The sequence below is a fragment of the Leptosomus discolor genome, chromosome Z (genome assembly GCF_034619465.1).
Source record: "Leptosomus discolor isolate bLepDis1 chromosome Z, bLepDis1.hap2, whole genome shotgun sequence".
Classification (NCBI taxonomy): Eukaryota; Metazoa; Chordata; class Aves; order Leptosomiformes; family Leptosomidae; genus Leptosomus; species Leptosomus discolor.
Window position 1 is genome coordinate 89,793,771 of NC_141419.1, and position 26,858 is coordinate 89,820,628.

Here is a 26,858-nt window from a genome sequence, read left to right on the forward strand (position 1 = left end):
ACACAGACCACTTTCCCTGTGCACATGCAGGGGGGACTATGAGGACTGCAGAAGCTGAACACCTTACAATGAAGTAAAGAACACCTCTTATGTGCATAGACAAAGTGTTTACCTTTATACTAATGAATAAATACAGGCAGAACGCTATTCAAACAATCTTCTGCCTTATGGTCAGTTCTTTTATTGACTTTGCATTCATGTTTCTTGTAAGAGAAACATAACTCTTGGTTGTGTCTGCTCTAACCATGTTGGATAGTAAAAAAAAAAAACAACACAATTTTAGGGCTTAGCATTGTTTTTCTTGTTTTGTAAAAGGATGTGTCAGTCCCCAACCAAGAACCTGACGTGCAATACGCACTACTGTGGGGCACATTGGTGATTGTGGAAATTGCAATCCACTTTCTGAAAGCTGGTGAGCGACCTGATGAAGTACTAGCTGAATCTTTCATCCTCTGCCCATCAGCCCCTTACCCGGGTGCATCAGGTGATAAATCAGCACATAGGTCCTGCACAGCTTCACCAGTGAGATAAGGAGGTGGGAAATCTGATGGTAGCTCAGGGACCCTCACACAAAACAGCCTGTCACCAGCATATGGTCCACTGCAGTTCTCCCTGAGCGCAAGGTATTCAATCCTCTAAAGAAAACATGGCTAGAAGTATTAATCAGGCCTTTGACTCCTTGCATTTCCCACTATGGATTGAGCTCCTGGCTTTACCTGTGGCTTCAGTGCCCCCAACAAGGATGTCCCTCTGGATTTTTCCATCATCTTCATCTAAAGCGAACCAACGTCCAACTGGGAATTGGTACACACATTTATTGCCAATGTCTTCAATGATCACCTAAGAGGAAAGAAACAGCACTTTGCAAAATAACGTGGAAAAAGCAATGGTGTTATACAAGGGGGTGACAGAAGAGCAGAAGCCTAATGTACACGCTCTCACCCATATTTAACATACTCAATACTCAAGCAGATCCCTCTCTGCTCCCTAATTAGTACTGATAGAATTTCAGACAATCAGTGAGTAAAAAAACAGGCTTTTTTTTTTTTTTCTTTTTTTATCCAGTGAACTCAATCTACATCCCTCGCAGTGTATGAGACCAGATGTCTCTGCTAGCAAGACCAGCTGGCTGGCCTGTCTTCCTTCTCTCCAGAGCCCGTTTGCTGGCTACTATTCTCCATCAGCTGAACGGCAGCTCTTTGTTCTGCTTTGGGAACAAGCTGTCTTCTTTCTCTCTCAGTTTTAGAGCCTTGTTATAAAATAATATCAAGGAATTTCAGGCCAAATCAAGACTGTTGGATCAGCTTGTGTGACCTAGGAATATCGTGTTATTCCACTCAGTTACTCCAGAATGGAACAATTGTAAAGACAGACATGAAACCCAGTGGTAGAAATAGTTTCTGTTTTGGAAGGATTTGGCTCTTGGACCTATCTAGACATGTATTTTACCAAAACAACCCAGGGAACATTCTTCCTCTTTAATACTAGATTAAGCCGATGTTACACACTCGGAGTTTCTTGCACCTCCTGCTGAGGCAATCCTTACCAATATCTTCTTCTCAGTTCCTGAAGTTTGCCGTAGAGCTACTGCAGTTTTTAAGACAAGCAGTAAAGAGTACTGAAGATTTTCAGCCAGAAAAGAGGAAATCAAAATCTGTACTCACCTACACGGCTTATGTCTCAGAGAAAAAAAAAAAAAAAAGAAATCACCAATCACCGTTAGGGATAGAATGCCGTTGTCACTTTTCTCTGCCTTCTCAGCAAACAGGGAGTGTCTGAAATCTGTCCTTTCTGATAGATTTGTGAAACCATTCTTTGGGAACCAGAGCTTCCCCTCCTGTCACTCATCCCACACTGCGCTGTTGCCTGTAGCATTACTGATTCTGGTTGTACCTCCGCAGACACAGACAGCTGTGTCTGCCAGGGCTGGGATTGTCAGCGTGAGAGAGCAGTGCTGTGCTGGAGTGTTAGAGACTGAAATACTGGAGGTTCAGGAGAAATATCAGCACTCAGATTCCTCTTTACCAGGTGATCCTCTTTGGATACCTCTTAATATGTTTATTCATGTATTTAGAGGTGAAACACCAGCTCTGAGTATAAGCCATACAGAAAACAAAAGAAACACGAGAAGAACTTCTAATGATGCTTAGCAGGTTCACCAAGGAGTGCCAACGCCAGAGTCCCCAGGGATCAGACCAAATTACATCTACCAACAGTAGGCAGTAACTGGGCTGTTTTAGCTCATTCCTCCAAGCTTCCAGTTGAACTTGCAAGGCAAAAGTTGCCTTTTATTTAATCACAAACATGCCGGTGGTTCCTGTGCCAGAACATAGGATTATTGTGTTGGCTGCAGCTAGTCACTACTTCAGGCTTCAGGACTTAAGCAACCTAACCAACACCAAAAATCGTGTTATGCAGACTTCATCTGTAATGTGAGGATGAGGTTCCTTTTCTGTGGGTTTTTTTCCCCCTTATTTATTACAGGGAGCACAACAGCTGTTTTTCATCTCCTGCATTTTTCATGGACAACCAACACAATAACTTTTAGTGCAGCATACGGTGACGGTGGAAAATCATGTGCTAATATTTGCATTTGAAATACATCAAACCACCCTGTTATCTAGGATTTACAAATTTGGGGTCAGATCTTCAGTGGATTAAAGCCAGCTGTGTTAAACTACACCAGCAGAGGAAAGAAAATGAGATTAGAGGAAAGATTTCTCCTTTTAAAATATTCCTTCAACGGTTTCTCTAAAAGTTGCAGCACCTTCACCCCTTAGAGCAGAAGATTAAAACAAGGAGGAAAGTGGGAGTGGAAGAAAAGAATCTTTGTGGCAGGTATATCTTTTTGCTGTGCCAATGATAAATCGCCTAAACTTGGCCATGCTGTAAGCCTTTGCAAATTTCCAGTGTGAACAGACTCAACAGATATTTCTTAGACGCTGGTATCTTGGTAATGAGTTAAGTCAACAGAGTGAGAGGGGGCTTGGAGGCTCTGGCTTGGAGAATTCATCCTCATCTGCCAAAGAAACTGCAGTGACTGGGACAGAAGAACTATTACTGGAGCAGGTAAATTCAAGTCTTAACAACAGGATTTTCTCCCTGCCACAAAGCCGCCTGAGATGCTTGACAATTTAACTCAGAGTGTCCCTTGTCTTCTAACTACCCAGTTTGAATCTGCTGCACCTGATTTAGATGTACCACGCTGGCATACACCAGGCTGCTGCCAGTGCTTCATCAACGCCCCTTTGCTCTGCAGAAGAAGCAAATGCTGGAGAGGGTACTTCTGGAAAGGTGAAAAATTGATTCGTGCCTTTCTCAGTAACCAGGAACCTGTATCACCAGCAAACATCCCTGCATTTCTCGGCATCAGACCACTGAGACGATAAGTGAGACATTGTGATGCCACAACACGCCTATGTTAAACGTCTCAGGAGTAACTAACCTTTGCGAGGAACCAGCCAGCAGAGCCACCCTTGTTATTATGCCCTATATTAATTTTCCTTAACCTTCCCAAATTCGGAGCATCAAGTGTGAACTTGTCTTCTGCTCCCTTTTCAAAGTTGTCTTTGTCGTTGTCCAGCTTCCTCACACCTGAGAAAAAATAAATAGAGGAAAAAACAAGGAAGAAAGGGTTACTGGCACATGCACATTTGTAAGTGAAGAAATATTTAGGAGTATCACTGCTGACTGGATCAAATATTCTCCAGGTACCAGCTCTCTACAACCAGGATTCAAGGTAAAGGCAGGGGACTTTGTATTCTAATAAAAAAGGTACTTTTTCTTGAGCACACAAAAGACCAGGATTTTCACTTTCATGTCACAGTTACTTACAGCTCTCAGAGTTTTCAGAAATATACATCCAGATGGCTCTTGCATCTTTTTTTTTTTCATACCACCACATTTCCCTTTTATTTCGACGTCTTTAAAAACCTCCAAACTGTTTAAAAAAGGCTTTGGTCACAAGATGCAGATTTTGACATTTTGGGACACAGGTTTTTTTGCTGCATCACACAGGAAGGGTTTATTTTCAGATTAGGACCCAACCAGGGCTATTGGCTTTTCCTGATCTCACAGGAGCTTGCCTTTTTATAAAGCGTTAAAGCGCTGACCCCGCTTGCAACCAACGCTGTTCCTGCTCGAGAGATGCAGCGAGTGGGATTGAACCCGCCCGAGGCACCAGTGCAGGGAAAGGTGTCAGAGGGCAATTCATCCCGCTTACCTCAGAAGGGCAGGAATAATTTGTTATTTCTCTATGTAGATATGACAGAGCGCCTAGACAAGCAGCTTAGATTTAGACTCCCACTTTCAGATGTCTGCAGTGAGATCAAACGAATCCCCTTGTAAAAATCTGGAGACTTAACGAAGGATGAGACCTGTCCGCTAGGTTTCGTAATCTGTTCAAGGACGCTTGGCAGACATCATATCATTATTTCTCGAATTTGAAGGGATAGGAGCAGTACAGAGAGAGAATATTATCTCTCTGGGTCTCTAGGAATTTCCACCCACGCTTCTCCATGGTGTGAGCCAGAGAGTTTGGTCTGGGCACATCTTTTGTTATTATTATTCAGTTAGAAATACTTCTAAAAAATTAAATTCTAGTGCCTAGACAACTGCTGTAGCACAACCTATATTAAAAGGGAAAAAAAAAACAACAAAAAACAAAAAAAAACAAAAAAGAAAAGCTACCACCATAGATTTTAAGCCAGCTAATATAAACCTTGGTTAGATTATCTTTCTAAAAGGCCAAGCAGGCTCAGCCACAGCCTTTGCCACACTGAAAGGGCAGCATTATCCATCCAGGGACACAGAAAGATGGGACATGCAGCTCTCACTGCGTGCTCTGTAAATACACATTGTGGTGTTGGATCCCTCGGCCGACTGGCTTATGCTGGTAGTTTATGCTGCATTTTCCCAGGGTTTGGGTTTTTTGGTGGCCGGTAACTTCAGCCATGCTCACAGCCCAGCTTCAACTGCTGCTCTGCAGACGCAGCTCCCAGAAGCTGCGGATGTGAGAAGCCCCAGAGCTAACACCACCATTTGTTGTGACTTTCACTCAGCCAAATTATTCTGCATTTACCAGATTGCTGCTGTGTGTTGTTAAGATCGCAGGCCTGCAGAGCAGGAAGAAATATTTTAGGAAATCATTTGCATTTGAATACCTGTATCTCCTTTCTCACCGAAGATATTAATGAAGACATCTGCATCTGTTCCACTGCCGCTAACTTCACCAGTAAAAACTCGGACCACGTATTTGTTGACTGCAAAGAGAGAGGCAGAAATCCCAATACATTAATAACTCAATGGTTTGCTACAAAACATGATAGTACAAACCAATTCAGCCTGTGCTGATGCTATCTTGAAAGCATGTCTGAACCGTGGCTCCTGGTACAGTGACCCTCTCCTCCAAATGGAATAAAATCCATAGGCAGAGTTCTGACACTGCTCATTCACCGCCCAGGGCAAGAGGAAGAGATCACTCAGTTCCTGGCCTTCACACTGAAAGCTGAAATAGATAAGAAGGTGCAAATGCTGATAATGTTGATACACGGCCATTAAATGAACTCAGACCTACGCACTAGCCTTGCTTTTTCAAAACATCAGTGAGTTACAGAGCCGGCCGTCTGCCCCAGCTCAAACCTAACCCCTCTAGTCCGAGTGCTGTCCTAGAGCTGTTTTTTGTAGCTTAGTTTATATTAAACTTGGCTGGTGACAACAAGGATTTTGAGGAAAGGTCAGTCGTGCTGCACGAGCACAAGAATTTGAAGGTGACCACCTTGCTACTCTGCCCATTTTAAAAACAAAAAAAAATTCCGGTCCTTTCCATTTAATTGAGAAACAGGAGTAAAGCCCAGGAGCTGTGACATTGTGAAGCTACATCACGTGTGGCACCAAGCAACATAAAAATCACATGGGTGAGCCGCAACAAGATTTCACGCATGTCATGTCAGTGAGTTTGAGAAGCAAGTTCTTCAGAAGGATCAGGATGAGACTAACTTGGCTCTAAATGACAGCAAGGGTGAGCTCAGCTGCTTCTGAAACCAAGGAGAAAAATCCCACAGCCTTCAGTGTGACTGTATTTGGGGTAAACATGAGCAACTTTCAAAATCTACCACTGAAGTCTTCCTGACCACCTTGTTCCTCTAAGCAAACTCAGCCATGGCAGACGTCTAGTGCCATGTCCTCTGTGCAGAACCAGTGCTGGAGACAAACAGCAAGACAGAAAACAAAACTGATTAAGATTAATACAAAACCTACTACTGAACAGTACACAAAGTCATATATTCCCTCAACAAAGTACCTGTTTTACCCGATATTACTGAGCCCTGGCTAGCTCATACTGAAAGCTCCGTGCTACAACACCCCTTTATTTCTGAATCCTGGGCATGCTGCTTCTGCAAAAGGGACAAATGCACAGGTCACCTCACACATTCCTCCCTTGCAAAAATAAAACTTTTTGCACCATGGTCCATGGTGAGCAACTTTTCCCCTTTGGTAGGTGAAAAGTTAGGGGAGAAGCTTGCCTGGGCTTCCCAGCTGACACCAGGAATTAATTCCCTCAGGAGTCATCAGAAACTCTGGGTTACCACTCCCAGAGCAGGTCAACTGCCTCCTCAACCATAATCAGTGTATATTAAAAATTATTCTAAAAGATAGCAGACACTTTGGTGCATGTGCTCCTGCTGAGGCAGACGGTGTGAGAGCAAGCATATGAGAAGCAGTTGTTGGACCATCCCTTGAATTAAAAAGATGCGCTCAGCTCCCCGGGTAAGGAGTACAAGGGCAGAATCAAAACAGAGGAGAAAATCACCTGTCATGGTTTAATGAATGTGCTCTGAAAAGGCTAAAAATTGAGCTGACATTCTTGGCGCCCCATCACAAAACATGTCATTACAAATAAAATAATAATGATAACAGTGCAATAAATACTAAACAACAAGAAAGAGGACGACAAAGCCAGGCTCAGACAAGGGAAAAAATGCCTTAATGTTTCTCTTTAACTCTTTTGCTTCAGTTCATAGAGCTCTAACAACCTGCTAGAGATATGCCAACACCAATGGATTTCATTTGCTTTAGCCAAGGATGGAGATGGTGTCATTTACATCTCCCATTTGGCCACTAAGTCTCTCTAACTAGAAGTGACCCATTGTACTTTGTGTTTTTAATCACAGACCACATTTTGCAAGAGGCTTTGCTCCTTGCACTTCCTCTAGAATATTTGTTCTGATGTCAGTGACTATTTTCCACTCCAGTTTTCAGGGGCCAGGAGAACTCGGCAGGATAAAATGATCACAAAAGGAGAAGCTTCAGGGGCTGAACTTAGATTACCCTCGTAGTCAGGCTTTATGCCTCTGAAGTATAGACCAGAAGAATGCCTGAACACATGCAGAGCACCAAGGAGGACACGTAGAGAACAAGTCCATGAAGACCAATCAGCAGCAGTGACCAAAAACAGGGCAGGAAGGGCACCTTGTACAGCCTCTGGAGAAATATGTCTGGTCAGCAAGAAAAACACTGGTAAAATTATTTTACCGACACCTTGAAAGGTTTCTCACCATGGCTGTATTTCAAATCTGAGGTTTATAGTGACATCATTTGACAACCTGCTCTGAACAGCCAAGCGATCCCAAGGGCTCTATACACACATGACGTTGCTGTCAGAGTGTCAGCACGGAGAGACCCGTGGCAGAGCTGATTCCAGGGCCCGTAGAGATGGGCAACACGTTGAGTTGTCATTTTGGGCTGGTGGGAATCACATGGTACTGTGCTGCAAGGGGTTTATGTCACCCCCTAAAATATAAGCAAGGCTGGGTTATGTGGGCTGGCATGCCTCTTCTCTGTGCTCCTTGCAGATATGTTTCCACAGGCAAAGCTTCTCCAAGAGCATCAGTGGTCCTTGGCGCAGGTCATAGCACATCCCTGCTTCCTGGACCACAGGATCACGCCTAGTGTGTGCTCACCAGATTTTCCCCTTAATTTTTTTCGTATGTTCCCAACTCTGAAACTGTGCACTCAAGCCAGTCCCCATAACTGCCCCGCTCAGCTCTGCGTGCAGGGCAATTTTAGTTTCTCCATCTTCAGGAAGAAAACAGGATCAATCCTGAGCCATGCTGAATTTTTGCCAGCGCTCTCTCCCTCTCTAAGCAATTCAACACTCAGCTGCAGCAGAGAAAGTAGCTCTTCATTCTGCTCAGGGGTCCTTCTGTGCTTCATACATCAGCACATCTTACAGAATTACGTGATGGATGTGCAAATTTAAATAGAAAGGGATGCTACATCTCAAAAAGACAGTGAAGGTTCAGCTGCTAGAAGCATGCAGGAAAAGGCTGTCACTGCAGCCAGGCAAAGATCTGGCTGAAGTCAAGCACTCTTCATTTTAAGCATGGGTGGATGTTGTTCCCTATTCCGTAAGCCCTTAATCATGCATAATTTAAAACAGTAACATCATCTTTTCAAAAATACCCACTTGGCTTTTTTTTTTAAATCTCAATACGTGGTTCTGAATTCATCTGCAAAACAGAGATCAAGATGTTGCCTGGGTATTTTTTTTTTTTCTGAATGCTTCTCCTAGCACTGGGAACATGCAAAACGCTAATGTACGGCTGGTAAAAGCTGTAACTCCATCTAGCAGTGCAGGCTCGCTGCAGCACAGGCACAGAGAGGGGAGCTTTCCTAGAAGCAAAATTAGCAGCTTCAGAGGCAACTGCAAGATGCCAAGAGCAGAACAGCTAACAAAAACTCAGCAGCAAGAGCAGTAACTATTTTCTGCTCTCTTTCCTCTTCCCATTACAACACAGAAGTGCAAATGTCCTGTGTGGATACAGCACCTTTTCTTTGCAGTTGGGTGTGTGCTCCTTTACAGACCATCCAGCTCCCCCTGACATCTCTCATCCAACGCACTGAAAGCTGTCCCAAGAAAGCATTTGGAGACGTTGCCAGGATGCCATCTCTGGGAAGCAGTGGGGTGGCACTAACTGGTATGACCCCACTGCATTAATTTAGCAGAGGTGTGACAGTCAAGCAGCTTGTCTGTTATTAATCAGCTCAGCTACAGCTTTCAACAGCTAAGAGGAAAGATTAATATCGCACTGTGGGCTAGAGTCAGGCTCTTTGCACCAACAGCCAAGGGGTTTATTTCAGTGAAGGGCTATGATGCTACAGGCACTCCTGATATTGCTCCTGGGGGAGGAAGCCCGTAGGGCTGCAGCTCTCCTACCCCCCCCCCCCCCCAGTATACCCCATCTAGGCTGGCCCCACTGCTCTCTCCACCCCGAGGAGCCAGGGTGCAGCACTAGCCCAACACATTGCCAAAGATGTTTTTATCCAGCCCAGTACCCCCGGGTGCTCTCGTGCAAGCTCTCTCCTACCTGCAACCATGGAAAATACATGGACAGCCCCCAGCTAAATCCTTCCACCTGCAAGCTGCAGCTGACTGCTCAGCCATGTGATATTCATCTGTTAATGCCATTTACTTGTCAATATGACATCATGGTCACCTGAAACACCATAGGATGGAATTGCCTAGAGAAATCCTGTCGTTAACATTATTTGGGGCATTAGATTGGGTGTTTACACACGAGCTGCTAGGTTTGTAGCAGCAGGAGCACCAAATTTAGGCAGGGAAACAGTGTCAACCATGCTTCATTACCTAGAGTTATCACCTCCTGCAGGGCACAGTGAATTCCCTGCTAGGCATCCCTGTCTACCTCCGTTGTGCATGACCTGCCATGGAGCAGGGCAGCAGCATAGCATCCAACAACCAAGAAACGTCACAGCCTTCGGGAGGAAAACACGCTGGGTTAAGAGCGGGGACCTAAGTTATAGGCTGCGATGCATTCTTCCCATAAGACAAATTTTAGCAATTGTCCTTCTGTTTTCACAGTGCTCCCAAGGGTGGCAATGTTTAAGATCCATCCTGCACTGCTCAGCATTGAGCAGGCAGATTTCAGAAGACAGGAGGGGGATGGGTAAGGGACAGGCACGGCTACTGTCTTGGAATTGCTGCTGGCAAAGAAACACATTCGTGGTTAGTACGAAAACCAAAAAGTATTGTTGCTAGAGGGAGAGGCAGGGGTCTGGATCTGCAGGCAAGGCGCAGGTTCAACCTGAGCCTGACACAGCCATTTTGCATGCGCTCGGGAAGGTGGTTTAACGTCCATATGCTTCGGTTCCTCGCTGTCAGATCAAGCCAGTCATTCCAGCCCACCAGAAATTGTCTGACAAAATCTCTTCTTGACAGAAGGCACTGACTTGTCAAAAAGGAAGCTCCTTCTGACAGCATATTCCTCAGTGACGGCTAGGCTTCTTGGTCAGAGCAACCTTAAAAGGTCAGACAGCCTATGTTTAGGGCATGAAGGTGGGATCTGGCATCACAGCATGTTTGATTCAGAGCAAGCATTTGAATTTAGTTCTTGTCCGTCCTGGGAAAAAGCCCATCCCACCAGGCTAACACCACCTCTTCCTAGGTCAGCTTCTCCCGACCTTCTGGTGGAGATGCCTTACCGCATTTTCATACACAACACTATCTCTGGAGTCTCTGCAAACACTGCAGAGAAGAAAACTTGCCCAGCCCTAATCATTACATCTTTCTCTGCTGCAGTAGCAGGGACCCTAGAGATAGCTATGCTGTTCAAGGCATAATGAGAGCCTGCAGCAACCCCTGTAAAAGCAGAGGAGCCCTGCTGAGTTCACCAGGAGCTAGCTCTGTCTCACCAGGAGCTAGCTCTGTCTCTGAGTTCTTGCACAAAGCAACTGCACGCAGTTAAGGAAGAATTTTTTTTCCCCATCCAGGAAAGGGTTGAATTCAAACGGTTGGTTTAGAGCTTGAAAATAATTAATCTCTGTCAAGAGTAATTGGCAACTATCTTTCTTAATGAACTGCGCCTTCAGAGGTGGTGAATAGCTCCTTAAACCGAAGGTTCAAACTGGAAATGCAGATTACAGGCACGCCCTGAGCGCAGGGGATGCTGATGAAGGAAGAGCTTCATGTTACTCTAGGCCATGACCATCTCTGCCAAAACATGGTGTTAGTGGCGGAGGAATGCTGGAGAGCCTTTGCATGGCTTTGGGGCTCATGTCCTCAGCGGTAGCACCAAGGATGCAAAAGCGCTGCGACCTCTGATCATCCTTTTGCTAATCTCAGAAGAGCTCTCTAAAAGCATGTTCTTAAGGAAGAGATATTATTGCTACCACCCAAGGAGGCATAATACACGGGAAAATGAAACGATTGTTTGCTGTGGTGAATATTGCACTATCCTCAGCCGCTGCCTTGTGACCCTCCTATAAGGAACCTGGCTGCTTGGTCTCCCCTTCCAGCCCCAAGACCACAAGACTCCGTCGCATTTTGTGTGGCTTTTACGTGAAATCAAAGTATGCATCAAAACAGTTAATATATTAGAATTCAGCCTGGATCATCCTTCTGCAAAGCCTGTGAGAGGCAATCTACCACATGCAGGAGTCTTTGCTTGTAGGATATGCTAAACTGGTGTTCCTACTGCGACTTCAAAGTGACGATGACATTTTGAAGTGAGCTTTAAACGACCTTGCTCAAGAGACAATAGTAGTTCAGCGACAGAGGCATGGAGCTTAGCACAGGGCAACCCGCCTTGTGACAGCAGTGCGGAAATCCCTGTTCATCTAATTGTCCAGGATTTCTCATTATTTTTCATTAGTTCAGCCCCAGGTAGGAGCCCATCAAAAAAACCCAAAAAACGCACAGACATTTGATGAAAGAAAAACCTGTTTCCTGCTTTCCCCAGATCTGCTATTATCAAAATTGGGGAAATAACTGAAAAAAAACCTCTTGAGTAAAACTTTTCTGCTCTGATTGAAGAGTGAAATAATTTTACAGTATTGTTTAAAATCATTATTACTGTACTTCAGTTTTACTTTGTAGAAATTGGATATTTAAATAAAGTTGCTTTATTTCAAAAGTGATAATTGAAACAATTACAATATATAGACACAAATATAGGTCAAAATTATACCCCATCTTCACAGACGTGCTGTGCTGTTTTGTATTGAGTATGTGTAGATCTATATACCAGCCACACATAGACATGTCTCACGCCTCTCTAAATTTTTTTCTCTTGAAGCATGAGGTCCTTTATATGAATTACAAATCTCTATTTCCATCCCATTTCTGAGCTGTGTGTCTTGTCTTCCTTGTGGTTTACAAGTCACCAGTGTTCCTTTTTATTTCTACATTTCAGTTTCCCATTGCCGTTACCCACCTCTAAAGACAAAACAGCAGGCAAACAATACCTTACAAGCAAAATGTCCATAGCTGCCTGGTTTTTGACATGGTGATATAAGATGGGCAAAGTTTGCAAGGAGAGTAAAATCCTTTTAAGACTAACAGAAGTTTTTTTGAAAAAAAAAAAAAAAGACAAAAAGAGACATTTTTTGATACTCATTGTGCCAGATAGCATGACAGGTTTTTTTCCCACTGATATCAACTGGATAGTAAAAGATATTACTCCCTCTACAAACCTTGTTTATTGAATATCTCAGCATGCAGCAAGATCTCATCCTTATACACAGGCCATTCACCCTTATTTAAAAGTAAACGGCTCATATTTATTTCATAAACGTATTAAGCTGCGTTTTCCTGTGCTGATTGTACATTTCCAGTTCTCAGTGTAAATAAAGATGAGTTTTGATGAGCAGGTAACACCTATTAATATTTCATTCCACCTCCTTCTACATCCTCAGAAATAATCTTTTTAGTTTTTCTGATCATGGAGGTTTCTAAAATGCAACACCTGATTTTGAATCATGACCCAGGGGAGACAGGATAGCGATCAGTCCCACTCTTCAGGCCTGGTGCTTTGTAAAATGAGGCAGCAAGCCCACAGGACATTATCAACAACTGATGCCTCGCATCCAAAATGCTGCTCCTCATCAGAGCTTCAAGCACCAGTATGTTATTGGGAAATATTGGCCACAGCTTCAGTTCAGATCCAGTCCAGCCCTGGTGGACAGGTGTGTCTCATAGGGACAGGAAGGATTTAGCTACTGACTCAAAGTCAAGCATGTGCATCAATACCTGCTGCCCCAAGTGTTTCCTCAAGCCACAGCCAGGTTGGTGCCTTGTAAGTCTTAAGTGAACCAACACTAAAACTCTGGACAACGAACTTCAAGTCTTAAGACAAGCCGGCTTTGCAGAGGAAAGAAATAACACAGCTCGCATTCCCAGCTCAAATATATGAGTTTTAGGTCCTAGTGGATCTAAAAACCTCAGAGACCAACTAGAGCGTGTTAACTCTATGTGTGCTTGCACAGATGCTCTCAAAAGCACACCAGGCTGCTGCTTCATGTGCACAGGCTGCCTTCGTAACGCCTTCATGGACTGCCTTTCCTGCCTTCAAAGGAAACTGTTGTGTGGCTCTCTGCCTGTGGTCTTCTCCTGCGGCCCACCATGAACACAAACTGTCCAAGTCTCCTCGGACGATTTCATTAACTCTGCCCCAGATGAGGACAGACCAATGATTCAAAGAAACTTGTGAAAGACTAATGGGTTGGGGCTGACCTGCAACTTGATCGGCTGAACTTCTCTCGTTTGTGATTATAATAATTATTGTTCTCATTTTTTAAAGGAAGGCAAGACTACCCTCTGCATGCACAAGCACACAGGCACGTTTCACCACTCATCTGCCTTACAGGAATCTGTTTCCCAGCTGCTCAGTGTGACCTTACAACCATTACCCCTCAGGATGTATCCATGCAAACTCTCAGATGCACCGTGTATCAACCCCAATTCAGGCCAGAATTGATGTAACCACCGACCTTCCAGCTCAAAGCTGATTCTTGTCACAGAGAGGCAGAAAACATCTGTCTGCCTGCAAAAGGCCATGCAGACTTAACCCTAGATACAGCACAGCTACACCTGATCTGGTCTTGTGAAACATTTTTTGACATAATATTAACAGCAAAAAGCAATAGGTGATCAGAGCCTGGCACTTCTACGTATGGAAAAAATAAATGCAATGCAACCGGTGGACACTCCCATCCTCAAGGCCTTGGTGTGCCACATGTTGAGACTGCCCAGCTCCTCAGTACTGTGCTGTGTAATGTTGTGGAATTACACAGTCATTATTAATAGACCAAACAAGACTAAACTTTACCCAGAAAAAGTGCAATTATCAACTGAGAGAATGGAGGAGTGTTACAGTTTGAGGTCACGCATGTGGTTCTGTCCTACTATGAATACCCAGCCTTGAAACTGTTCGACATGAGCTGCTGTCCGGCGCATGTTTATAGAATATTGTGTCCATTCCTGAACGATTTCAGTGTGCTGATGACCAAAAAGCCATCTGGAAAGTCCTTGGCTCTCAACCTTGTTTGCAACAGGCAGGTTGACAAGACTTGACCAAAATTTGACAGGTTAGCATAAATTGCAATCACACAAAAGACCGAATTAATTTTCAAGTATCTGTGCTCTCGAACATGGTTTTAAGGACCACATGAGTAAACAGCCCCTTTGCAAATTAATGTTCCTGCTTTCTCTCAGTAAAAGAGCATGTTCAGAGAACTGTTTTGATTAGGGAGAGGTTTCAAGGGTAAATAAGAACAGCCTAACGGCACCTTTTTCCCTCATTCTGAGGAAAACTGAAGGTCACACTGCAGAGTCTAGCCTAATCTCAACCAGTTAAATAGTGATAACAGCCTATTGTTACCCCAGAGAGAAGATGGCCCATGGATAATTAACATATCATATCGTCTAACCTGACCAAAGCTCAGCTTCTTTTATGAATTAGGACAAAGCATAGCCTTGCAGAGATATTCCAGTATTATGTCTTGAATCACTCTCCAATCCACTTGAAGACCAAACCTCAGGTCTCCCTGCTTTCCAGCTGGGTGGTAAAAGCTGTACACATCACACACAGGGATGGAGAAAGACACGGCCCTGGTGTACCACCTGCAGCGGATGCAGAGCAGCTCTGGGGCTGCAGACCACCAGCAAAAGGCGAGTGAAGTCCAGCCAAATGAAAGTCACGATGGAGTGGGAGACGTAAGGTTCTGTCCACAGAGTAGCACGGGTGGTTCATGACGAGTCTGCAGATATCAAGCTACAGGCTGGGAACTGGCTCTGGAATTTCATTTGCTTTTGCATCTCCATTGGGTCAGTCGTTCTTATTAGTGCAGCTACAAGCTATTACAAGTGCTTTCCTCCCCCACTGCTTTGGTAGGACATCAGACACCCTCAGAGTGATCCAAAACCCACAACACTCAATGGAAAACCAGCACTCAACTTCAGTTTTGAGCTGGTCCCTTGTATAAAGGCTCAGCCACAGTCATACAATCCTAAGGCTTCATAAACTCAAGAAAAGCAGCATAACGCTGAACAATAGCCCTTCCTTGTAATTAATACCTGTAATGTAAATTAATCCAGGCTGCCAATAGCAGCTGCTGGGTAAACAAGAATCTGTGGCGCTATCACTGTCAAAGGGCCGTGGGCATACAATGCCGTGGATGTGAATAAAGGGAATAGAGGGTCATTCACACAGGAACACTTAGAATGTATCCTGTTCTCCTTGAGAAACGTGTGGCATTCATCAGAGAACCTGACAGGAGCCATTTTATTCACATTAGTAAACGCTATCACTTAGGCATCTGCAATCACTAAGTATTCTTGCCATTCTTGTTAACTGTACTCAGCTCATGAAAAGAACTCTTCTCTCTGTGTGTGTCCAGTTTTTCAATTATATGTTGACTGGGTTTTGGAACATACTGTTTTCTGCTTTTTTTATTAATGTCTTTTTTTTTTTTTTTCCCCCTTTAAATTAACCTTTTCAAAGCTCACAGCTCTGCAGGGATTCTCTGGCTGGCCTGTGCTCCTCACTAAGAAAGAGGCTGAGTCTTCCCCATAGCTTGGTAGGTTTTGGTCCAAGCACCAATAATCCCCTTCAAATATGCTTCAAATGCTCCTATAGAGCTTCCATAAAGCAAAAATACCACCAAACCCCCCCTAACTTTTCTTCAGTCCACATCCTACACATATCACAGCGAAGATGGACATCCCAGCAGTGACCTCCAGTTCAAGAGAAGAAGGTAAATCCTCATGACAAAGATGAGAAATCTCTCCAGGAGAACATCAAAAGCTGAAGATGTTGCAGGAGAAGGAACATGGAGGAAACTTGTTTGGTTACCTCCAAAAACATACCAGACTGTGGCAGCAAATGGAGCATGAAAGCAAAGCACGAGACTAAGGTCTGTAACAGTGCTTGGGTGGTTTGCAAAGAACTAAATACAAAAGGGTACCAGTGATTGAAGAGACATGACCAAACAGGAGAAGAGTATGGCACTGAACACTGCTAATGGGAACACAGACTTAAGAGGGAGTAACTAATTCTTGTTTACAGGCATATAAAATCACCAAATCACATAATTATTCATTTGTCTAGTACCGTAGAAAATATTAGTACTCAAAGAGTAAACACCACTGTTTAATCCATTTGAAAGAAAAAAACCCAACAAAACCATCGAAATTTAGGGCAAATGACTTGTATGTACAAAACAAATCGTACTACAATCTGATTTCAGGCCTTTATGGATCCAGAGGGAGCCAAATGAATTCAGATAAATTTACATTTGCAGTTGACAGTTCACCTCAGCAGCCTGGGAATGTTTATCTTTCATTAATTATGGTTCAAGAGGAACTGCAACCTGAGATAGCGGGAGCTAAACCTCTCCTCTTACAGATTCAGACCTGCCGCCTGGAAGGCATCCAACCCTTCACCCATGCCTCTGGCCCCAGCCCAGCTCCCTGCATTTATACAGACGGCCGCAGAGCACCCAGCCTGTGCTACTCGAGAGTGAGCTTTTCTATCTGACGGAGGTGATGGCACCAGATGCATTTCTGACAAATGCCTCGTTAAATCTCTTCTTCCAAGTTGCGCCAGTGAAGGTTCAGATTGGACATCAGGAAGAATTTCTTTACTGAGAGAGTGGTCAAACATTGGAACAGGCTGCCCAGGGAAGTGGTGGAGTCACCATCCCTGGAGGTGTTCACAAACCGTGTAGATGGCACTTGAGGACACGGTTTTAGTGGGCACGGTGGGGTTGGGTTAATGGTTGGACTTGATGGTCTTAGAGGTCTATTCCAACCTAATGACTTTATGATTCGTATTTATCCTGGACCAAGCACACAGTGAGCACTTGATCTATAACCCAAATCCACTTCTCCAGAAGAGCAAGCGCTCGGGACTAGCTTTTCAGCTGGTGAAATGCAAAGTTATTCCAGCAATTTCATTGGAGCTGCACTGATTTTTACCAGCTGAGGGTTTAGACCACGAATGTTTTCCTGCTGAGAGGAAGATGTTGAACAGGATGGAGGAAATCACACGCATTCCTTCGAATCAGCTCTCCCAGGCAGAAGCAATAATAAATTCAGATAAACAGGTGTGTCATTTAAAGATCTATTAAGATTGAATGGTTAACTTTCTCCTCCAGGGAACCTCTCATTAATTGTGTATTGCTTTGACTCATCCACTGCCTTCTCCAGACCTCCTCTGCCCCACAAGCGTCTTTAGCTCTTCAATTTCACAAACTGAATGGATAAAAGAGCAGCAAAGGACTTTGGCACCCACAGCCCCAGCAGTAACTGGGTGGGATTTTGGCAGAGCATCTCCAGACGTTATCTCATTCCTCTGTGGCAGCCATCCTGGAGAGGTCTGCATTTATAAAATGCTCCCACATCCATTTCTTGTCAATGGGTATGGTTTGTGCACACTAACTCGCATGCAGTATCCTTTACTACTTACATTTTCAGCACACTAAAACTGTTTTAGGACATTGTACCTTAATAGGGCAAAATTATTTAACAATTCAGGGACAAACAGCATCATGATGTGTTGTTCCACTGTTAACTTAAAAAAAATAACAATACTCTGCCCTTCTAGAACATGTATCAATGCTCAAAGCGCTGCATTAAGGCTAGAAATAAACCAAAAATGTTTACCGAAAAAACACTCCTAAGTTGTCATGTCAACAACAATAGTGCAAGAAATCTATTACTGCTTCTCAAAAAGACGTAATACTAGCAAAACCACAAGTTTCCCTCTTTTGCACCAAACTATACCTCTCCTTTCCCTCAGACTTGAGGCTAGTGGCAGGTGTACTTCACTTTCCACCCCCAAAATTAAGTTCCCAGAAAGGAGCAGTGCATCGGTGAGGTCAACAGCAAAACACAACTCGGTTTCCTCATTAGCACTTGCAGATAAACTGCTGACATACCACCTGAGGCTGGTTTGCTGGCTCCACTTTCACTTCTCAATCGTCTTCCTACTCACGTTACATGCGCTACACATCACCGCATGGCCTACACGCTGATATCAATTTGGGAGTACATGTCTGGTTTGCAAGCTGTCCTGGCTTCGCTTCAACATCATTAGCTTAAAACCACTCTGAAAAATAGGCACCAGTTCAATATGGATATCGTACACATACAGAAAACCAGCGTAGAATTACAGCAAGAGGGTTGGTTTGTTTATGGAAATTTCCTGCAGGTCATCACAAGAGCCTGGAAACACTTAATTTTATACACAGGACTGCAACCACGCTGCCTCTTCTGATAACGCACAACGATACCAGCTACATCTTCCAGGATAGGATGTCTCTCATCTACGTGTAGCAATTTAATCTAATTTAAAGTAGTCGTCACGGATCCTTCAGTACTCAACCAACGAGCAGAGCTTCTCCAGATAGTGACTAATCCCACCCCGAGATATCAGGTCTAACATTGGAAGAAGGAGTTGCCCTCTGGAGGCATCTTGCATCTTCCTATTTCTATCTCCCCTGACTATAAATAAAACTCAAATTAACTTAGACTTTTCATGTGGCTGAAATCATCCGAAAGCAACCCTGTCCTTTCTGATGAGGCACTAGAAAGCCAAGCTTTTTGGAAAACCCTTACTTTTGGGCACATCCATGGGATTCAGGCTGCCTATGAGGTCTCTGACATACAGTCCATCCCCATCCTCTTTGCTCAGCCAGTTGTTGCAGGGGAAGTAAAACCGGAGGTGAGGTCTGTTCATGTCGGTCACGATCACACGGTCGAGGAACCAGCCCGCGTTCAGTCCGGTGTTATCATGCTCAATCCTAGAGGAAGAACAACTCTGGATTTGATATTTTGATTAAGGCTGGCCACTAGCACTGTAATTTCATGGAATATTTTATATTAGGCAAGTCTAGAGCAACTATACACAAAATGCCTGTTTATACCTGTCTGTTTGAAGTGTTTCATAGAACTTATGGGCTTTTACAGGGTCTTTTGAAAATAACAACCTTCCGTACATATTTGTGGGCATATATCGCAGGTGCATATGTGGGCTATTATCTGCAAGGGGATACACACAAACAGATGCACCTTCATGTTCATTCAACATAGCATTCATTCAGCTTATACTGCGTATCTAAAACATAAGGTGACTCTTCTCCCTGTACCTCTCTTGCTCTTGTCTCTTCTTACTTTGTTTTATCTACTTCTTTCCATTTTACCAGCTTTCTTTGTACTACTTACTAATTTTTAATTTTATATAGGTCAGTCAGGTGATGGTTAAACATAATAATAATAATTTACATTACAATAATTTAGCAAAAGAGGATAGTAAACCCCATTTACCTCCATCAGAACACGAAAATAGTCCTAAATGCCTTCCTCTGTGATTGCATATGACAGAAATACAATTCTTGGTGGGGAGCATGGGTAGTTATAAGCAATACCGTAGGTGATTTCACGCTTCAGTTCAAATCTCAGGCAGTAAACAAGCTTTTACCACCCCTTAACTTCACCTTCATAGAGGCACATTAAGAAATAATGAATAAAACATGGCAATGGTAAAACCTCTACAGCCTGTCATTCAATTAGCACCTCGCGGAGCAGGTACTGCGGTAGTAACGTTGTGCGGGTACCTTATTTTCTTTATTTGTCCGACGTTATTGGTTTTTACTCGGAACACGTCTGTTTTGCTCCTCTCAAAGGCCGTGCTGCTCCTGTAATACACATGCATCAAAAGCTATGATAAAAAAACAACAACCTTGTCAGCAAGCACACATGGTGGCCTGACAGAGGGCTAGCGTTTAAGGATGAAGAAATGTCATTCCTAGCACTGGAAAGGCCTACTTTTCAATGCCCTCGTCCTTGTGACAAGTTTCAGAAGCTCTAAGTACTGACATTCAACAGACTTTTTCCCTTCTCGAGCTCTAAAAGTCCTTCTGTAACTTGAGGTGGAAGCTTTGGGGGAAATGCAATGCTGGCCCAAGCAGATGCAAACCTTGGATCACATTCCATATCACCTCCAAGTATAAAACATGACAAAAGTTTTTCAAAATCCTCAACTAAACTGCCCATAGAGGTAAAAGCTGGGGGAGACTGTAAGACTTTCCCATCAGCAAATGGCTTTCAGAGGTGTCCGAAAATAATCCTCAGTGAAAACATTTCAAGGCAGCACCAATGAAGCAAAAAAAAAATGACATGAGGAACTCCAGCTCTTGGGTAACACCTCACCTATGGTTCCTCAACTCTGCTAGCCCCACCTGTCTTTTGCTAAAACATAGATGTAACAGCAAAAACCACTGGGATGTTTTCAGCTGCTCCCCTTCAGGGTGGCTGGAAAGCGTTTTTTTGGAGTGGTTGAGTCAGAGTTTCGTTTCAACCTTACCAACCAGCCCTTGTCAGCCAACCAATGTGGAAGACCCTGGTGAATCTGGACCCCTGCACATCTGCCCCAGTTGCTTTATAGGGCCTCAATATGCGTTTCCCTCTCTGTTTCCCACCCGCAGTGGTGTCCTCTCCTGCCATCCTAGCCTCTGGGCACCAAGCAGACCCACTCTTGGCTATGGAGCAAAGGGACTCCACAGCCTGGCGAGTTCCCTGCGGAGCCGTAGATCTGCCCAGAGCTCAGCCAGAAATAAAAGCATCCAACTGCATCAAAGGTTTCTTTCCACGCCCATCTTCCAACATTTTTTAACTACTGAAACTTCCTTTGCAGCTTTCTCCTACGATTTGTAACTCGTTCAAAGCAGAACGACTGTAGGACAGGGACTGGTTTGATTTTTTTGTGATGTGTTAAGCGTGCAGTTTGTACTTCACAGGTGCAAGTGGAAGGCAATATAAAGTGTATTGGTCCAGGTCAGGGGATGTAGAATTTAATTTCCAGTCCTGCCTCTAGCCTGCAGTGTGATCTTTGGCAAGCACCTCCATCCTTTTTGAGCTCATATTTTCCACAAAAAACACTGTGAATAACATCAAAGCAAAAACCCATCCTTGCTCTGAAGACAGCCTCTCCCACCTGCCCTCCCTGATGGGCCCCCATTTCACCTGGGCCACTAAGCATCGCTACAGATGATTAAACACAGCAAAATCCAGAACTCGTGTTAAAACGAACAAGAAACCACAGCACTTCAGCAGCGTAAAGCCGCAGTGACAACTCAGAAAGTTAGTGAATATTAATAATCTGAGCAAGGGGGCTTGGCTTTGCTCGGCTCTCTTCTCCACATCATTGAAGAATCAGCACGCACCTTTGCTTAAAGGTTATTTTGTGTGTTCTGCAAATGCACACGCAGCCCTCCTCCTCCTCCGTTCTGGCATTTCAGATACCATGCCAGGAGCATCGCTGCTACATGAAAAGGCTAAAATAGTTAACCTTGCCATCAAGACAAGAGAAAATTAAATCCAGCCCAGCCTCCTCCAACCTGGCTGTCTGAGAGAAAACAGTCAGCGAGTGTGAGGCAATTAGTCTGTCAGGCTTGAGCGAGCATCGTAATGACAGAGGCTTCTCCCTGCACGGGCTCCAGAGATCAATGCGGTGCTGCAGGCTAGTACAGAGATGGCACAAAAGTATTAAGTGAGACTAATTAGCCCAAAGTTTTCAGCACGCTGGTCCCAGCGGCTGCTGGTTTACAGCAGTCCCGCCACTACGCTGGGCTGTTTCAGTTGCTGGGATGGTGGGAGAATGATGGGGAGGAAACCTGGTGATGGAGGAGCACCGAGGGGGGCATCTGAAGCTGCCCATCAAGCAGATGCTTCATGCATTGTGAAAGAGCTTGGAGATGCATTAGGAAATGGGACTGTCATCTAGGACTCAAGCTCCTGGGAAGTCTTGCTGGCAAAAGGTAGGAAGAATTTGACAAGTCTCTTCCCTGGAGATGGATATGCAGCATCAACAGCACAAAGAAGGGGACTGTTCTAAGGAAAAATCCAATCCTTCCTCCTAGCATTTTTCTGGCACTGTCAATTAAGTGGGAAGAGAGAGAGTGAGGGAATATCCCACAGTGAATGACTATACTGAAGTTTATCCAAAAAAAAAAAAAAAAAAGGAAAAAACAGAGAGAGAGAAAGGAGAAATTACAGCTGGGCTGTGTCAGAGTCTGGTCCAGGCTGGTCTGGGGTTAGAAATTCATAGCCTGATTACCATAAGGAAGTTGTTACACTGAACAATGCAGCACGCTGGCTTGCACAGCTCCCGTGACAAATAAAACAGAGAAAAATCTGACTCGGAAATTGCAGCACTAAATTTCTAATGTTCAGGCTTGACTGTATTCAGACCCAGGGACTGGGCATGGCTAGCATAAGCAGACACTCAGAGATCAGCCAGATTTCACTTGGAACCCTATCATTCCTCTGGGATATCAGGTTAGAAGACCTTCAGGTTTTCAATCAGGTTTTTCTTTTTTCTTTTTTTTTTTTATAGTCTGTTGTAGTGTTTTACCCGATTGCTTTGTAAGAAACATCCAAGGAACTTCACTGAAGATTAGTGTATGAATTTCTCAAATATTTTTCATATCTGAAGCTGTTTTCAGATTCTTTTGGTTGAATGATTGCCTGCAGGTTGCACTCCTCACAGTACTGCAAGTGTACAATGATTTAGAGCACTGTGTCCCCTGGATGGGGACTTCACTTTGCTAAAAAACACCACAAGAACTGGTGGATATTCAAGCATAGTATTTATAAATCCCTGCGTGCGTCCCTTCTGTAGGCCATTGACACAGACAAGAGAGACAGTGCCATAAGAGTTTCACTACTAATTGGTACGTTGACAACCAGAAACTCTCAATGATGAAGATTTAGGTGCAAAAGTACATAAAATAAGCATTTGCACTAGTAAATCACCTTTTTTTTTTTTTTTTTAATAAAAGGGAATTAACAAGAGCTAATCCAGCCACCTAAGTGAAAGTCACTTTTTAAAATGAAATTTTGAATATTTGTAGAAAATAGTCTTTGCTTCTAATCAGCTAATAGCACGCTTTCCAGAGCTGAGCTCTTAGGAACAGAGTGAAAAGCTGGGTACCGATCACAGCAGAGGCATGAAAATAATAATCTTTAGAAGTGATAGAGTAAACTGAACCAATTTAGCTTTGAATCACTGCATTAATGATCATTGTAAATTGCCTTTCTATTAAGTGTTTTATCTGAAAATGCTTCATAGACACAGGACCACACGCAATAGCACTGTGGATGAAGGCCTGCACAGAAGCACGAAGTGTTACCACGGATGTCAGTTGGAACAAAATTTTAAATATGCTCCATTAAATCATCACAAAGAGTCAGTTCTTGGTGGCATCTCCCTGCCCACAGGTCCGCCAGCTCCTGCCCTTGATGTTTAGCAGCAGTGGGAGGGAGCTGGGTACCAGGGATGATTTCAGAAGGTCTCACAGCAAAAACCATCCTGCAGCCTGTCACTAGGAAAAAAATAATGCTGTTTGGATCACCTGCTGTCTCACAAGAGGTGAGTTTCTCATGGACGAGGGGTGGACTGTGTAGTTTTGACATGTAGAGGTGGCACAGATGAGCACTGGTCTATTCCTGCTGTTTTCCTGGCTTGAAAGTACAGACAGATTTGCTTATCCTCAGATTATCCAATATACATTATAGGCCGCGTGAATCTGTGTTTTCAGGCCTCTGGCTAAGAAGACAGCTTGCCACAAGACGGAAAAAGATACTGGAAAAATGCTTACAATGTGTTTGCCTCATTCACCTGTTTCTCTCTATGCATCCACTATCGATCACTCCTGGAGAGAGGACACTGGCCTAGATGGATTTACAAACAGCCTAACTGCAAAAAAACTTACGTTCAAACCACGTTTACTCTTAAGGCAGAGCTCCAATAGCAGCATCATTAACCTCCTTCTTGGAGAAAGAAATACTCCAGGGAGTTTGGTCTGCAAATATTTTGCCAAGGCTGTTGTTACGAAGCTGACAACATCAGTCAGCGGGTGGCTGGAAATACTGCATAAAGCAGCATACATCCAAAAATACTCCAGATGGAAAAGAAACCAGCCAAAAAAGCACAGTGATTGCAAACGTCGCTATACCAAGGACATGATTTTCTTTTTCTATCAATGGCCTGACCAGCAGAAGGAATCTGCCTTAGACAAGCACAGAAGAATTAGTGAAAAAATTGTCCCACTTGAAAGGATTTAATTGAATGCGGAAAATTGCTCAGGGGTGTAGCAGCGTGATGACACCCTGGAGCCAAATACCAGCCCAAAACCATGAGACCCCATTTCTGAACTTACCCTGAAACTTTACAAAGTGCCACAGGGCACACTAGAACAGCCCTGCCTTATCCATAAGCATTCCCAGTACAGATTTCAGTAGCCTTAATGGCACCCGTTGGGTATGTGCTCTCTTCTCTTTGTACTGCACGGAGCAGTAGTATTTTAATATCAGGGTTTTGTCCCTGGTAGCACGATTTACATGACAAAAATACAATAGTGGTATTTAATTTAGATAATCTCAGCTATGCTTTATATGTTACCTGCAGTTTGGTTGTTATTTTCTGGAGAAACTGTATACAAAGTAGGTATTGTAGTGTCGTTGATAACAGTGCAAATGTTGCTCAGCATTTCCCAATATTAAATTACATTTTGAATTGCACCTACTTTGCTAAATTTGGGAACAAATTTTACTCTGCTGAAAAATTTCTATCCCATTCCCATGGAGACCTATTTTTGAAAATTTTAATGACAACGAGCTCAGACATTTTTGAGGCTCAGATTAATGCTTTGGGGTAGGGGCAGGATTTTGAGCAAGACAGAAAGGTTGAGTGTGTTCCAGGAAGGCACCTTATACTCATCCCATGAGGAATACTGGCCAGGTTTTACAATTTGAAAAATGCTGCTGACACTTGATCAGCAGGGACCTGGAAGAGGAGCTAAATTCCATTAAAAGTCTGCCTGTTTTGAGTAAATTCCTGTTTCTCCCTCTAAGGCTTGACCTTCCTTGTAGTTGTACCACCAGCTGCTCTATGCGTGGCTGCAGGTGGATTATTATTTATACATATGCCAATTCTACCAGCTCTTATCTTTGGGTTGTTCAACGCTGCTGGCTAAGACCCTCTCAGGTGGTTTTGTTCCTGACGTGCTAGACATAGGCTAACCAATCAGCCTGAGCAAGAGAGAGAGGAAATTTCCCACTTTGTTTCTCTTTCTGAAGCAAATGTAGACTCTGAAATCTGGTGTTGTTTCATGCTACCCAGATCATTAAGCCTTCAGAGCGCAGTGTACGAGCTGCAGATTTGTATAGGCATAAATCAGAGTTCGGTTAGATACACAAGCAGCTTTAAAATAGGAAACATCCCGTGTCATTAAAGGAAAAACGTTGCAACTCATCTCTGAAGAAGTGCTTCAGCAGCGATGCGAGAAACCTTCCTCCACCGCACTTGGGGTTTGTTTGCTTCCTAGCCTAAACAGCGCCTTCTATACCAACTTTCTAACGCTTCCTAACTTAACATATTAACCATTCACAGTAAATAAGCTTGCTTCACTGTATTTGTTTATTTATTCCAGAGCAGTTAAATAACAAAATCAGATCTACTGCAACTAGCTGTAGTACAGCTACAAACATTAACATCCTTGAAAGACCATCACACTTATATCTATTTGCTGGCATTAGGAACAGGAAAAGTTCTGTATAGCAACCCAAGACCAGGTAGAAGAGAGTGCCAATTAAAAGTATTCAGTATAGGAAAAAAAAAATCCACTGTAAGGTGCACCAGCCGTCACTTAGCAATTATTTCATCTTTCTTTCAGATTGCTATAGCTGCTAAATCTTTTCTATATTTTTTTTTTTTTAAAAAAAAAAAAAAAAAGAAAAAAAGAAAAAAAGAAAAAAACTCCCCATTAATATTTATTGCAGGTGTCACAAGCTGGCCCAGGTAAGCCTGACATTGAAAAGTGGTTTCATTTACACTAACAACAAATAAATAAATTTTCTGCTAAAAGCTGTGGATGAGCTGGCAGCGGCATTCCTGGCTGAGTTTTGTGTTCGGTCCTCAGCCTCAGCGTGGTGGAAAGCACGTAAGGAAGGAGAAATTAAATGCTATGGAGGATCAGCACTGTTTGGTCAATGTTGGATCATGGAAAAGCAGTTCATGCCTGTAGGAATGGTCTCAGTGATGGGCAAAATGCCACCAAACAATGACTTGGTGTTTGCCCATGTGCCCGTGATGGAGCCCCTGGAAAGAAACTCGTTTGTGGTAGTGCTTTTAGCTTCTGGCTGAGCTGTAACTGGTGCAGAAACGATGGTGGGGATCTGGAGAGTTGTGTGAGCTGGGTTTTGAAGCGGGATTTTGCCAAAAATGGCCGGGGCCAAGCAGCACTTTGCCAGCACCTATCCACCACCTCCAGCACTGGTGGGCAGGTGTTACCACAGACAGTGACCGCAAAGGCAGATTCATTCCAGTTCCTCTCAGACCCAAACACTACTTGGTTAAACCTCCTTGCCTAAATGCCTCTTTTGGGACAGAATTTGGGTGCTGCCACTTTCTGAACTGGTTGCTCCTGACAAGTCATGATGAAGATTTGTATCTGTTTTTCACAGTTACCTTATTGTTGGCCAATGTTAAAAGCACATG

The 26,858-nt window shown here is 43.7% G+C and overlaps 1 protein-coding gene across 1 annotated transcript in view; it reads right to left on the bottom strand.

Moving 5' to 3' along the window:
* Nucleotides 1–26,858, bottom strand: part of LOXHD1 (lipoxygenase homology PLAT domains 1) — a 140,747-nt gene that overhangs the window by 100,967 nt on the left and 12,922 nt on the right. Inside the window, exons 3-7 of the mRNA XM_086480188.1 lie at nt 19,915–19,995; nt 18,917–19,101; nt 5,163–5,261; nt 3,446–3,594; nt 717–840 (exon numbers count right to left, since the gene is read on the bottom strand). Of these exons, the coding sequence (XP_086336314.1) occupies nt 717–840; nt 3,446–3,594; nt 5,163–5,261; nt 18,917–19,101; nt 19,915–19,995 (638 nt within the window). The remainder of the gene's footprint in view (nt 1–716; nt 841–3,445; nt 3,595–5,162; nt 5,262–18,916; nt 19,102–19,914; nt 19,996–26,858) is intronic.